This window comes from Salvia hispanica, chromosome 1 (genome assembly GCF_023119035.1).
Source record: "Salvia hispanica cultivar TCC Black 2014 chromosome 1, UniMelb_Shisp_WGS_1.0, whole genome shotgun sequence".
NCBI classification, from domain to species: Eukaryota; Viridiplantae; Streptophyta; class Magnoliopsida; order Lamiales; family Lamiaceae; genus Salvia; species Salvia hispanica.
In genome coordinates, this window is record NC_062965.1 from 8,262,408 (window position 1) to 8,276,113 (window position 13,706).

At 38.0% G+C, this 13,706-nt stretch overlaps 3 protein-coding genes across 4 annotated transcripts; 2 read left to right on the plus strand and 1 right to left on the minus strand.

Annotated features, from left to right (window-relative positions):
- Positions 1-447: 447 nt before the first annotated feature.
- LOC125201012 (RAB11-binding protein RELCH-like) lies at positions 448-7,696 on the plus strand. The gene is given in 19 exon segments (XM_048098878.1): positions 448-776; positions 2,342-2,411; positions 2,413-2,492; positions 2,849-3,030; positions 3,903-4,010; positions 4,461-4,631; positions 4,712-5,233; positions 5,329-5,403; positions 5,522-5,612; positions 5,615-5,649; positions 5,730-5,804; positions 5,891-5,903; positions 5,906-6,099; positions 6,299-6,356; positions 6,359-6,450; positions 6,526-6,740; positions 6,863-6,980; positions 7,169-7,231; positions 7,555-7,696. Coding segments are annotated over 19 exon segments (2,367 nt in total). The 5' UTR covers positions 448-577; the 3' UTR covers positions 7,561-7,696.
- LOC125186467 (RAB11-binding protein RELCH homolog) lies at positions 7,624-9,517 on the plus strand. The gene is made up of 6 exons (XM_048082837.1): positions 7,624-7,750; positions 7,836-7,930; positions 8,028-8,168; positions 8,246-8,369; positions 8,531-8,647; positions 9,249-9,517. Exons 2-6 carry the CDS (start codon positions 7,871-7,873, stop codon positions 9,515-9,517), a joined length of 711 nt encoding a protein of 236 aa, XP_047938794.1. The 5' UTR covers positions 7,624-7,750; positions 7,836-7,870.
- A 1,149-nt stretch (positions 9,518-10,666) lies between these two features.
- Positions 10,667-12,919, minus strand: LOC125201177. 2 transcript variants are annotated; one of them, XM_048099158.1, is made up of 3 exons: positions 12,155-12,919; positions 11,681-11,747; positions 10,667-11,581 (listed from the first exon to the last, which is right to left on the minus strand). In XM_048099158.1, the coding sequence occupies exons 1-3, from the start codon at positions 12,886-12,888 to the stop codon at positions 10,967-10,969; spliced, it is 1,416 nt and encodes a 471-aa protein (XP_047955115.1). In that variant the 5' UTR covers positions 12,889-12,919; the 3' UTR covers positions 10,667-10,966. The 2 variants fall into 2 exon arrangements, with proteins under 2 accessions (XP_047955115.1, XP_047955114.1); XM_048099157.1 differs by having other exon boundaries at positions 10,667-11,747.
- Between the last annotated feature and the right edge of the window lie 787 nt (positions 12,920-13,706).

Below are 13,706 nucleotides of genomic sequence, written 5' to 3' on the forward strand. Positions count from 1 at the left end.
TCTCTTGTATTATCAATCTGCACATTAAAACTCGTATCATTTATGACTTTATTTAATTTTTATGGACGGATGAAAGTCATTATTTTTGAAGTAGATGCGACACGTTTGCTTTTTTACCATTGAGTGTTAATTTTTGCCTATTATTATACAATGTATTCTCTTTTAAAAAAATACAAAAAGTTAGTAGAAAAATAATGAAAAATTGGTAATGTTTGTATACATTAATTTTATAAGTAATAAAATATTCATGATATGAATTAATAAAATATAAAATTATTTATAGAAAAAGCATTTTTCAAAATAAAAATACAGTGAAATATTAATAGAGGCGTTGACCAAAACTCCGACTACACGTAAGAGAGTCCATGAATCCGCGTAGCAGGCGATTAATCCCCTATGATCGGTTCTGTTCCGTATAAATTCCAAAGGCTCATAAAACAAGGCAGCAATCAAATTCCCACGCTTCACAGATCTCACCAAGAGCAAGAGCTTCACACCGGAAAATGTGGCATTGATTCACCCTCGCCACAGGGTTTAAGTCGGTGCACGGATTCTGAATTGGTACCGGCGATTCTAGATGGACGTGGAGAGATCGTCGCTCTGCAATTGCGTAGTCAATTTCCTGCTTGAAGAGAATTACTTGCTGTCGGCGTTCGAGCTTCTCCACGAGCTCCTCGAGGATGGACGCGACAATCACGCTATTCGCCTCAAGGAATTCTTCTCCGATCCCGCTCACTTTCCGCCCGATCAGATCTCCCGCTTCAACACTCTACGAGGTTCGCTCAATCATCGCGCTGGCTAATCCTTTTTCTGAATTGCTTTCTGCATTTTGTCTTCGTGAGTTGGTGGAGTTGTGGTAGAGCTTCCGTACCGCAGTTTAAAACTTATGTCGATTGCAATTGCAATTAAGATTGATTGCAACTCTTTCTGTCCTTTTCTTAGTAGTTATTTAGTCTGGTTTAGAATTCTGCACTGAACATTGGGTGTTATTGTGGCATAGTTCGCCTATTTTGTAGCCAACTTATTGTTTAAGGAAATTATCCAACTCATTCCACTTATCAATAATATTAAATTTGGAAAACATTAATCTCATGCTGTTCTGTTAATCATCATGTGTTGGAAATTCAAAGCTTTTTTTATCAGCTGTGCACTTGGAGATATGACAATCCACAGAACATGCAGTGCGGATGATAGTTGAAAAATTACTACTATTTCTTTATTGAAGATTAATATTTTTGTTGAGAACAACGAAGAAAAGTTATTATCTCCCGTACTCTTTGTTACTAACTACTGTTATGTTAAAATTTACTGTTTATGTGTTGTTTTTTCTGTCAATGCTCTGAAGTACATAAGATTAGATGATAGTAAGCTATATTGCCAGTCAAGTTTGGAGGGTTGTTAAAAATGGTAAAACTTTGTTTGCCACTGATATTAGAAAACCTGATATTTGTTCGAGTCTTGAGAATTATCCATATTTCATCATAATGGCACTAAAATAGCTTGACAATGCAAGTACACAACTTTAAGGTGTTAATTGAATGCTTCAAAACACTGAAAGGCGGTTGGTTACACAGTGCATATATTTGGTCAGTATAGCTGGAGAGGAACCAGAGAATTTGTGAGAAGGAGGAATTCAATGGCTTTATGGGCCCAAAGCAAAAATAAAATTATCATCTGATTCCCTTGGGGATTTAAGCTTAAATTTCAGTATATTGCTCTCTTCTTGGAGTGGATGTTTTCCCTGGTGGTTGTACTCAAATTTTTCTTGATTACAGTGTTATGCTTTATTTCATGAAGTTATCTGGGGTATTCTCTGCAGCATGCTAGTGGTTATTATCCTTGTTGTTCTTGGAACCAAGAGCAAATTTCCACGAAAATAGGAATTGAAGAGATGACAACGTAAACGTTTCCATCAAACCTAGTGGAAACTTTCTGAATACTCATTTCTTCAGGTTTCTGTCACTTTTGGATGAATAATATAAACAATTCATATGAATCAATTTTAAAATCCAAGCATACTACTAAAAACTGGAAAAAGGGCCTCCATAGATATAGCTGCTTATTGGTTTAAGATGTGCTGATAGAGCTGGTTCCAAATAATTTGACCTCATCAATTAGATTATTATACATAGTAAGAGGAAACTGTAAAAAATGAAATGGTCTGCAGATCACTTGTTACGACTTCAATGTAATTTATTGATACTGGAACTGTTCATATACGGAGTATAATGTTTCACTTCCTTATTGACTTCACTTTGATGTCTGGTTTTAGTTATAAGTAAAAGGGTCCCTTTAGAGGATGTCAAATAATTCCGTTTTTCTTCTTTTTGTTGTGAAACAGTGGCAGATCCCCAGAGCCTATTTGAAGAGAAGGAATCATTGGAAGAAAAGTTGGCTGTCCGGGAATATGAACCGTCTAGCTCAAGAAGACATTGTTAACCTCAAAACTGAGTTGCTCAAGAAAGCTGAAACAACCTTGGATGAATCAAGAGGTAAAGCTACAACTATACTCTCCACCAGCATAGCTAATGGTTATGTTCACTGTGCATAGAAATTAGAAAGTGATTGCCACCTTACTTGTAAGTTGCGGGAAAATTCACACACATGCATAATGCATCCTTAATTGTGTTTGATAATGTGATAGTAAGGTTCCTTAGTTTTAGCAACTGCTGTATGTGTATCTGTAGTAGTTTTGCTCTCTCAAGATAAGAAAAAGTACTTGTGTGTTATTTTCTTGTTGACCTATGTGTCTAAATGTATTTTCAGATCCGAATGTTAACAATACTACAGCAAATAATGGACCGGTTTCAGAATTCTTGTTGACCTATGTGTCTAAATGTATTTTCAGATCCGAATGTTAACAATACTACAGCAAATAATGGACCGGTTTCCGAACTGATAAAAAGGGACACCTCTTCATCAGATTTGGGTCCTTTGAAGGATAATGAACGATTGGATATCAATTGTGCAGTGAAGGAGTATCTATTATTGGCAGGATACCGTTTAACTGCAATGACATTTTACGAGGAGGTATATCGATCAATGACTTTTTAGTTCCTTATGTGGTTTTTTATCCTTCCTAGATAGCAAACGGCCCTTACATTGTGTGCAATCTACTAATGAATTTCTGAATTAATGTTTAATTTGGTAATTCCTGTTGTTAGGTAAAAGTTTCTTAAAGATATATGAGCTCAATTATAACCAATGTTGTCAATCCTGTATGGTGGCTTATGGCGGTTCGCTGAAAAACCACCACAAAGAAATTGCGTATCAGTATGGCGGGATATGGCAGTCTATAATTAAATGAATAAAATAATACCTATATATTTATATATAATTCAAAAATTAGAAAATAATAAAATATAACATCTAAAACTCTTAAAACAATTAATAAAGCATAAAATACAACTCTAGCCACCATGTTTCTTGCATAATGCCCCATCCCTAAATGCACTACACAATGACTATGTTGTCAAATAGCAGATATGGCGATTCCATCACCGAACGCCACGCCATAGCGCCATGGCGCCGCCATATCCACTATATGACAACATTTATAACTCTGATCTGTAGTATTTGAATCTGGTTATCAAGAAGTAAAAAGGAAAACACGTGTTTGATGGATTTTTATGTTTTGTTATCAAGTATGAGTCTCACTATTATAGAGAAAATTGCTCAGTACTGCTCCTAGTTTCTAGTTGTCACTTTTTAATATAATAGCACCAGCTATTGATTAAATGATGATCATGTAGGTAAGAAAAATGTCCTGGTTCAGTCATAGAATGTGATTAGAAAAAAGTTTACATGAAATATGGTCTAATGTATATTTTTCGTTTGACTGTTGGGTCGTTGTTGTGTATAAACAGGTATTTAATGTTATATGTATTTTATATTTGCAACAGGTCACTGACCAAAATTTGGATGTTTGGCAAAACTCGTCTGCATGCGTACCAGATGCATTGCGACACTATTATTACCAGTATCTTTCTTCAGCTAGAAATGCTGCTGAGGTACATCTTAGAAATGCATGTGTAACCTGAAAAATAGATGAAGTAAATATAAGTTAAGGTCAGCATCTACTAGATCCAAATGATCGAAACCATAAGCCCATCCTCATTTCTTCAATGTATGGTCGACTTACTAGCATGTGATGCGCCAATGCCATCAACATAGCCACATAGGTTTTTGTAAATAATACAGTGAAAAAATCACCTCCATTAGTCACATTTCAGAACCCCCCACCCACACACAGACACACAAAAAAGAATCAATAAAAATAAAAATTATCACTTGAATTCTCTTTGTTTTTCTGTTTATCCTGGAGAAAGAATACTCCCTCACTAAGTGTGGTCCAACTTACTGAATCAAGATCACTTATATTTCAAATGTGTTTGACATATTTTTGTAGGATTATTTTTTTTGTTCAATTTCCCATGCTCGTAGTATTCTTTTTGCTGCAGGAGAAAATGGTGATCCTTCAAGAAAATGAATCGTTGCTCAAAGAAAATGAAAGGCTACAAAGTGATATGCAATCGTTGTTGAAAGAAAAAGAAACGCCAGATGCTCAAGTCATGTCATTGACAAATTCTTTGGAATTGCTCCAAAAAGATATAAAGGAAAAAACAAATACAGTAACTTTCTCAACAGATATCTCTGTGTTATTCATTTTTGGTTTTATTTTATAATGCTTAACAGTTTAAATGCCTGTCAGGTCCAAGCTCTGAAGAAAACTTTGAAAAGTCAGAAAAAAGAACTAGATGATTGTAGAGCTGAAATAACTTCACTGAAAATGCTTATTGAAAGAGCTCGATCTGGAAACATTCTGTTGCAAGCAGACTCTGAACCTGCTCATTCTGCAAGGAGCAATAACGATGATATGAGACCTCTTCCAAATGAAGTAGATATGTCAAAATCCAACACTTCTTTGAATACGGGCCTTGAGTCATTGAGGACAGATGTAGGGATAATGGGGGAAGTGGACATTGTTAAAGAGGCACAAGTCAATGATAAGGAAACATCTGCAGATGGTTCATTGGCTGTTTTAACTGTTGCAGATACTGACATGACAGGGAAACAGAAATCTGATGATGCAATTAGCATAACTGATACAATTCCAGAAGACTTATTAACTCCTCAATGTGAAAGTGGATTTGTTGGAACACCTTCCCTAGGAAAAGATAAACTTGTGATAATGTCTCCCAAACTTGATGCTGAATTACATACTGAAAAGATGGTAAAACTCGTGTAGTATATTCCTTCATTTGATTTTCTTGTTCCAGAGAAATTATCTTCCTTCAGGATGAAATCTAACTTATGTTTACTTGTCAGGGAGTGGGAACCATACAGATATTATCAAATGCTTTGCCTAAAATCGTGCCTTATGTTCTAATCAACCATCGAGAGGTTTGTTGATATATATGCATTTGTTATTCGAAGCATATGTACTAGACTAAAGGTTATTGGAGCAATTATATACAATATGTTCCTTGTCATAATTATTATCGGAGTTCATCCCTTTTAGGAGCTTCTTCCTCTGATTATGTGTGCAATCGAGCGTCATCCGGATAGTGCAACACGAGACTCCTTGACTCACACGTTGTTTAATCTGATAAAGCGCCTGATGAGCAGCAGAGACGGATTATAATGGATGTAAGAATCTGATGGAAAAGCATCTGCAGTTAATTAAGATTATATAATTTGCACTTATGGATTTTATTTTGTGGCATCAGGCTTGTGTTACTCTTGCCAAGAATGTAGGGGAGTTGAGAACCGAAACAGAATTGCTGCCCCAGTGTTGGGAACAAGTATAACTATCTGAATTATATAGTGCTTTCTTTTTCCCATATGATTCAAATGGCCACAAACTTAATGCTGGCTTTGGCACTTGTAGATTAGTCACATGTACGAGAGCGTAGACTGCTTGTTGCTCAATCATGTGGTGAACTTGCAGAATTTGTAAGGCCTGAGATACGTGATTCACTCATCTTGTCCATAGTTCAACAGCTCATGGAGGATTCTGCTACAGTTGTCAGGGAGGCTGCAGCTCTTAACCTGGCTTTGTTGCTGGCACTCTTCCCAAATACAGACAAATATTTCAAGGTCAGCCTCACTAAATATGCTTCAAGGAAATCATGGAGAAGATATCGGACTTCACAGTTTCCTACACTGTAAGCTCCGTGATCTAGGAATGGAGCGTTTCCCCTGGTCATAACATGATGCCTTACAATAAAATTAAAATTTATGGAAACAAACAAAATAAAAAAATATTTTCAAACACTTATATCTTGATTTTGAATAGGTTGAGGAGATGATGTTTCAGTTGGTTTGTGATCCCTCTGGTATAGTTGTTGACACTACAAAAAGGTTTTGGTTCCGGCACTCATAAATTGGGGAAACAAGCTGGACCACATTCTACAAGTTTTGCACTCTCACATGTTGGGATCTGCTCAGGTATTATAATCAGCATAATTCCGTCATTAATCGATGCTAATGCTATTATTCTTATCTGAAATGTTTGCTTTTCAGCGTTGCCCTCCTCTTTCAGGGGTTGAGGGTTCCATTGAGTCACAACTTCATGTTTTAGGTGAAAGAGAACGTTGGCACATTGATGTTCTATTGAGGCTGCTTGCTGAACTACTTCCGTATGTGTACAAGAAAGTTGTTGAGACTTGTCCTTTCTCTTCAGATTCAGATTCTACAGGAATCTCTTTCACGCCATCTTTGCTCGAACAATATGCAGAGTAAGATTGCTACCCTTCTCTTATGTCCTGCTTACCACAAACATTGCACGATACTACTACTTTTTGTGGATCTAGAATGCCGTTTGATGGATTTACTACCCAATGCATTTGTAATTGATCAGGGGACAAGTGGAATGGCCAGCCTTTGATTGGTTGCTTACTGAGTGCTTTCCTAATTTGATTCAGTTGTGCTCATTATTGCCTCAGAAGGAAGATAATTTAAGAATCCATGTTACGAAGGTATGAATTTGAGTTTCATTTATTTTCTTCGAATTTTGATGATTGCTCATCAGGTCTTGTCGCTTTTCTTTTTCTTTTTTATATCCTTACCTTTTGAAGTTGTGGATGACCAAATACAGTTTTTGCGCAAGTGGTTGATCATTTTGGTGAACCTTATTTGACGCACATCCTGCTGCCATTGTTTTTAGTGGCTGTTGGAGATGATGCTGATTTTAAATCGTTCCCACCTAAGGCCAGGTCTAAAATTAGAGGTAATATACTCCATATTTTCCTGTTAGTCATGACTCATGAGAACTCGCTCCCATTTTCTTGGAAATAGATCTCATGATTTTTTTATTATCTAGTAGTACTATTGAAGTAAGAGAAAGGTGCCAAAACAACATCATCTTTTACCTGCAGGAGCAGATCCAATCCTAAACATTGTTTTGACACAAAATACACAAAATTGACTGATAAAAGGTGCAGTAACCCTTCACAATGTTTGAGGTTGGATCTGCTTGGGTATTTTTTTCAGACCTTTGCTTGAAGTAATGGCTCTTATTTGTATTAAAAGTATCAACTTTATTCCTTTCAGGTTTGACACCTAAATCTGCATTTGCTCAGAGACTTGCTACAATGTGCGTCCTACCGCTTCTCCTGGCAGGCATTCTAGGACAACCAAGCAAGCGTGCCAGCCTAACAGTGTACTTAAGGAATCTTCTGATTCAAAGATCTAGGGAGAATAGTCTGCCTGCAAATCACGAGATTATCAATTCAGTTCGTTTTCTTTGGTATGTTTTCCCACTGACTGTTGCATATTATTGAGCTATCTTTTACTGTTACCATGGGTTTTTTACTGGTGCAGTACCTTTGAAGAGAATCACAGTATAGTATTTAACATCTTATGGGAGATGATTGCAAGTTCTGATGAAATGTTGAAAATCAGTGCTGCCAATATTCTGAAAGTCATAGTAAGGGCTTAATTTTCTTTTTAAATTTCAGAAAAGATGCCATTTCATCCTATCTCCTGCAGTGCTTAGTATCATATATCTTTGTTTTTTCCCCTAGGTACCATATATTGACGAAAAGGTTGCCTCAGCTAATGTTTTGCCTGCCCTTGTGACTCTTGGTTCTGACCAAAATCTGAATGTAAAATATGCCAGCATTGATGCATTTGGTGCTGTAGCACAACATTTTAAGAGTGATGTGGTATGCAGATCCTTCCATCCTATGCTTGCTTTTCTGATGAAGATTATCATGCAATTGACTGTCTGGTTTTTCCTTAGATTGTCGACAAGATACGTATTCAGATGGATGCTTTTCTTGAAGATGGATCACATGAGGCTACCATTGCTGTGGTTCGTGCTCTTTTGGTAGCTGTGCCTCACACAACTGCTAGGCTCCGGGATTATATCCTTCACACTTTTTCTTTGGCTATTAAATTTCTTCCCTTCGGCTAATAATGATGTGTACTATATATATCCTGTTCTTTTCCGTATATAAAATCTGATTTAATTGTGTTTCTGTTCTTGTGGTCAATGTGCAAGCTCATTTTCTTTAACCTTTTGTACATCTAGTCTCCAAGATTTTTCAGTTCACATCATCACCATCCCTTTCAAGTGATGTAACGAAGCGCAGAGACAGAGCCAATGCCTGCTGTGAAGCAATTCGTGCTCTTGATGCAACAGGTTTGTGCTCAAGATTTCTTTAAATTACATATCAATATTAGTGTGGCTCTAAATGTGTTCTTGCGTCGGCATTTTCTGAAATTACTTTTGAATTGGTTAAACATCTTCGAGGATTTCAGGCTCAGCTTATACTTCCACTCTGTATAAAAACTCATTAAGTTGACATTACTGATCCATCGTTGACATAGCAAACGAACCTCATGTTCCATTAACACCATTTAAGCCTGCAATGGCGTACATTTTCAAATCCTATTTTAGACTAGTTGAAGACTATTACTTTTATATACTCCCTCAGTTGCATAGAAATAGGTCATTTAGGGTTAATACAAGTTTTAATGCGTAATTGGTAAAGTATGAGAGAAGGAGGAAAAGTAGGTGAAATTGTGAAGTAGATGGTTGGATCCATAAATAATAAAATAAAAGAGGAGAAAAAACTGACATAAATGAATATGGCCTATGTCTATGCCTCTATGGGATGGAGGAGTATACTAGTAATATATTTCAATCTATCAAAATATATAGTACAATTCTGGAAATACATTCTGCTCCCCTCTGGAATTCAGCTTGTTACACTGATCTATGTTCATATCTATTCGTACAGATCTTTCAGCATCGACTGTCAGGGATTTCCTACTCCCTGCAATTCAGAATCTACTGAAAGATATGGATGCGCTCGATCCAGCTCATAAGGAAGCTCTCGAGATCATATTCAAGGAAAGATCAGGTGGAACATTTGATGCTTTTAGCAAGGTGATGGGAGCTCATTTGGGCCTTTCTTCAGTGAGCAGTTTCTTCAGCGACAGTGGGCTACTGGGGAAAAAGGAAACCGGAGATTTGGGGACTCCGGTGCCGGTCACAATTGAGAAATGATGATAGGAAAAGAAGGGTATATGCGTCCATTCATTTGTAATTCTTTATTTTTTACATCACAACATAAAATTTATTAAGGGGGGACTTGTGTCTCTTCCGACTTAAGGTATCAAGAGTCTGCTTAGCAAAACATGATGAAATATCAAAATTCCACCCAATATGATACTTGTGAAACATCAAATTTCCTCCCAATATCAAACATATGGTTAAAACTTAAAAGTAACACACACTACCACCTGTTCTAAAATGGTTAATTAACATTTTAAATATAAGAGAACAAAATAAACATATATTGCTCAAATGCAATCCTTATTTTTTGAGGTACTACGCAGCCCAAAACCACCTCTATCTACGAATTTATTAAATCATACGTTTAAGTTAGTATTATCATAAAGGGGTAATATAACCATGAATATCATGAACTTAGGGAACTTATTGATTTTTCCACTTTGTAGCAAACTTCTAAATTTGTTGCTAAAAATCATAAACTTTGGTGGATCCTGTCATTTCCCCAATCCGACCTGACTCGCATTTTCCAGCGTAAACTTTGATGGATCGCATCTTCTCTAGATTATCGTCCATTTGTGGAAGCTTGCTTTGACACGGGTGAGAAAGATGAAGCACTTAAATGTATACCGAAACTATCAGTTCCAAGAGAGAGCTGAAGTAACTAAACTAACATGAAATTTTCACATAGCTTTGTGTCTTCTCTTTCACTAGCTGAATGTGCTGTAATTGGCAAACAGGCTTATGGTAAAATCGGGATGGCCAACGAAGCTGCAGATGCAGTATCTCAATCTAAGAATGGCAATTTAGACAGTCGTTTTCACAGCTTAGATGATTCATTATTTTATAGCTTGAGGAAATATAGATAGAATGTAAATCCACCATCAGAATGAAACAAGCACCATGTAAGAGAAAACCTAAAACCATCAACACCAGCCAACGAACCATGTAAGAGAAAACCTAAAACCATCAACACCAGCCAACGAACCATGTAAGAGAGAACCTAAAACCATCAACGCCAGCCAACGAATCATGGCAGCTTTCAGCAAGTAATGTAACATAACAAATTGAAGAAATAAGCTCTTCCAGGATGAAATGTTCTCTCTGATTGGCACATCAAAATAAAAAATAAAAAGAAACAGAGGAACAAATATTTGAATAAAATACAAACAAATGAACAAATTGTGTATAGTATTCAGTTAACTTTTACACCTTGAGTAGGTACATATCTCACCAGAAACAAACATTTTAATACAAAGAAAGAACTATTTTGTATGCTCTGTAAACAAAATCTTTGAATATCAACCATCCTCCATACAGGGGAAATTCATCCACAATAATCTTTAACTTCACGCTTAACAGGGTTGACAGAGGCAAAGGAACGAGCACCTGATACAGTATTCCTTTCATTCAGCAGTACTACTGAGGATGCAACACTGCCTATTACTTTGCATGCACCGAAGGCTCGGGAAATGTTGTTGTTCCCTTAGTCATTGTCTGGTAATGAGAGGGCAATATCGGCGCTGAAGGCTGAGTTTTGTATATTTGGTTGTATGCAATTTCTTCATCAAATTCACTGCCCCCAGTAGCAGAGACTACCGGCACAGGTATAGCCGATTCTGAGGGAATCTGGTGCTCTAGAGACCCTACAACTAGTTGGCCTTGATTAGAGGGGATATTAACTAGTTGTGCCGAAGCTGGGATACTGCAGTAAGTGGCTGACTCGGATGTTTGACCTCCAAATACTTCTTTATGGCCCACAGGTTGAGGAATAGCAGCAGTCTTTGGATGCAAGGGTGGTAGGCTCGGAGGAGTAACTGTATTTGCATCAATGGTGCTACATACCATTGGGATATTTTGGTATTGAGGTGGTCTCATGGGCACCAGATATATCGGGTATGGTTGATTTGGATGAGAAGATACATGCTGTGGGTGCATTGGCATTTGATATAAGGGATAGTAAGGAGAAATTGGCACTGGACCTGCATACTGAGGCATATACTGCACCCCTCCTTGAATTAAGGGTGTGTCGTGCTGTTGCTTCATACCCTCCTGCACCTGAGGTAAAGGATATCGAAGAACTTGAACTGGTTTTTGCCCTGCCATATCAATTAAAGGGTCGGAGACGGGAGCTTCTGATGATAATTCCGGACCAACCTGAATCAGCGGCTCTTGGGAGACTCCGGTCTTTTGAGGAGCAGCCGAACTTCCACCACTGTTATCACTGTGAAAACCATATGCTACTAATTCAGCAATAAGTACTTAATTCACAATACAAGAGTTTCTTGAGCTAATCCAGACTACATATGCACTCCTCAATTATACAACAACAGTATCACCTAATCTCTGATGTATTTAGTTCCTAGTCAAATTATAGATTCGATTAAGGTCTTCGCAACTTCAAAGAGATCACAAGAAATTTTCCTAAAACCAAGCATACTTACATATACATCATATCATTAAGCATAGTATGCACGAAAATAATCAAATAATTCTAAATAAACTGAAGTAATATGCAGTCAAAAATCGTATACAATCGCAAATTATCAAATAAATGTAGATAAACTGAAGTAATTTGCAATCAAAAATCGTAGAAGCACAATCGATGTACTCCATAAGAAACTGATATACCTTTCTAAAGAGGCTGAAGACGGCACTCTATTCTTCCGGTCAAGCGAATTCAAACCCTTTTCATCCGCAATCGCAATCGGCGGAGAATTCGATGTGGAAAAGGACGAACAAGTAGAGCCAAACGACGAATTCGTCTCCAAAACCAATGACTCCGCCCCCGCTTTACTCTCCCCTCCGCCGCCGCTATTGCTGAAACTCTCAACCGGAGCTTCCAAATCCGGTCCAACGCCGATCAGAAGGCCACAATCCGCCGATTGCCCCTTCTGCAAAACCCCCGTACTCCTGAGCGCGTCGCTGAACCACGTCTCCGACTTAGGGCCGAGCAGCGCGGAGCCGAGGGACTCCGGCTTGACGGCGAACAGAAACAGCCTGATGCGGGCAGGCGGAGAGATCCGATCGTGCTCCTCGAGCATGTTGGCGAGATCCTCGTCGGAGACGACGGAGATTAGGGAATCGAGGTCCTCGTCGGGGAGCTGGTACTTGAGGAGGAAGGGGCGGTTGCCGAAGAGCGTGCGGGAGAGGTGCGCGGAGAGCAGGGAGAGTGAGGAGGCGGTGGATCGGCGGTCGACGGCGACGATGCGGGTTTCGCCGGCGGCGTAGTGGAGTGATTTGTCGTGGGGGCGCGGGACTATGTGGCCGCCGTAGCTGCACATTAGGCGGATTTTGGGGGGCGAAAGAGGTGGCCGAGGAGAGGTGGCGGAGGAGGAGGGCGGCGGCGGAGGCTGGGGCTCCATCTAGAGAGAGAGAGAGAGAGGATTGTAGGGAGAGAGAGGGAAAGTTGAGATTTAATAATAGTGGAAGGAGCTGGCGCGATAATTACGCTGTGTATCTTTTTGGGGGCAATTATCAATTTTTCCAAACTTTCAAAACTATCGCACCAAAAACAGATACATACTCCTAGTTTATGATAAGTAAATACGAGGGTATAATTGGAAATATATTAAGATAAGTGATTATAAACATGAGGGTATAGTTGGAAAATAATTTATGATAAAGTGATTATCTTCAAGTAAACATGAGGGCATAATTGGAACATTTTCGTGGGGCAATTGATGTTACTTTTGCAAATATAATTATTACTTGTGTTTAGTTAAATGTTACTTCCTCCGTCCCGGATAATTTGTCCCAATTTTCCATTTCGGTTCGTCCCACATAATTTGTCCCATTTCACTTTTACCATTTTTGGTAGTGGGCCCTATATTCCACTAACTCATTTTTACTCACATTTTATTATAAAACTAATATATAAAGGTAGGACCCACATTTCACTAACTTTTTCAACCCATTTTTTATTACAATTCTTAAAACCCGTGCCCGGTCAAAGTGACCCAAATTATCTGGGACGGAGGGAGTATACACTTGCAACGCTGTAATGCACGTACAGGATAATATAAAAATACTAAAGTCATAGAAAAATGTGGTTTTAATTGTATAGTGGGAGTTGTATTTATTTGTATGGCATGTCATGCGAATGTATTCGTGGATAAATGATATTCAAAATCATATATGCGATTTTAGATAAAATTAATAAATTTAGTAGTACTAGAAAGAA

Excerpts from the sequence above, each read along its gene's own strand:
- LOC125186467 (XM_048082837.1), top strand. The coding sequence starts at position 7,871 with ATGATTGCAAGTTCTGATGAAATGTTGAAAATCAGTGCTGCCAATATT. Across the intron at positions 7,931-8,027 it reads CCAATATTCTGAAAGTCATA|GTACCATATATTGACGAAAA; the intron begins GTAAGGGCTTAA and ends TTTTTCCCCTAG. Across the intron at positions 8,370-8,530 it reads AACTGCTAGGCTCCGGGATT|ATCTAGTCTCCAAGATTTTT; the intron begins ATATCCTTCACA and ends AACCTTTTGTAC.
- LOC125201177 (XM_048099157.1), bottom strand. The coding sequence starts at position 12,888 with ATGGAGCCCCAGCCTCCGCCGCCGCCCTCCTCCTCCGCCACCTCTCCT. Across the intron at positions 11,748-12,154 it reads TCTTCAGCCTCTTTAGAAAG|TGATAACAGTGGTGGAAGTT; the intron begins GTATATCAGTTT and ends TGGTTTTCACAG.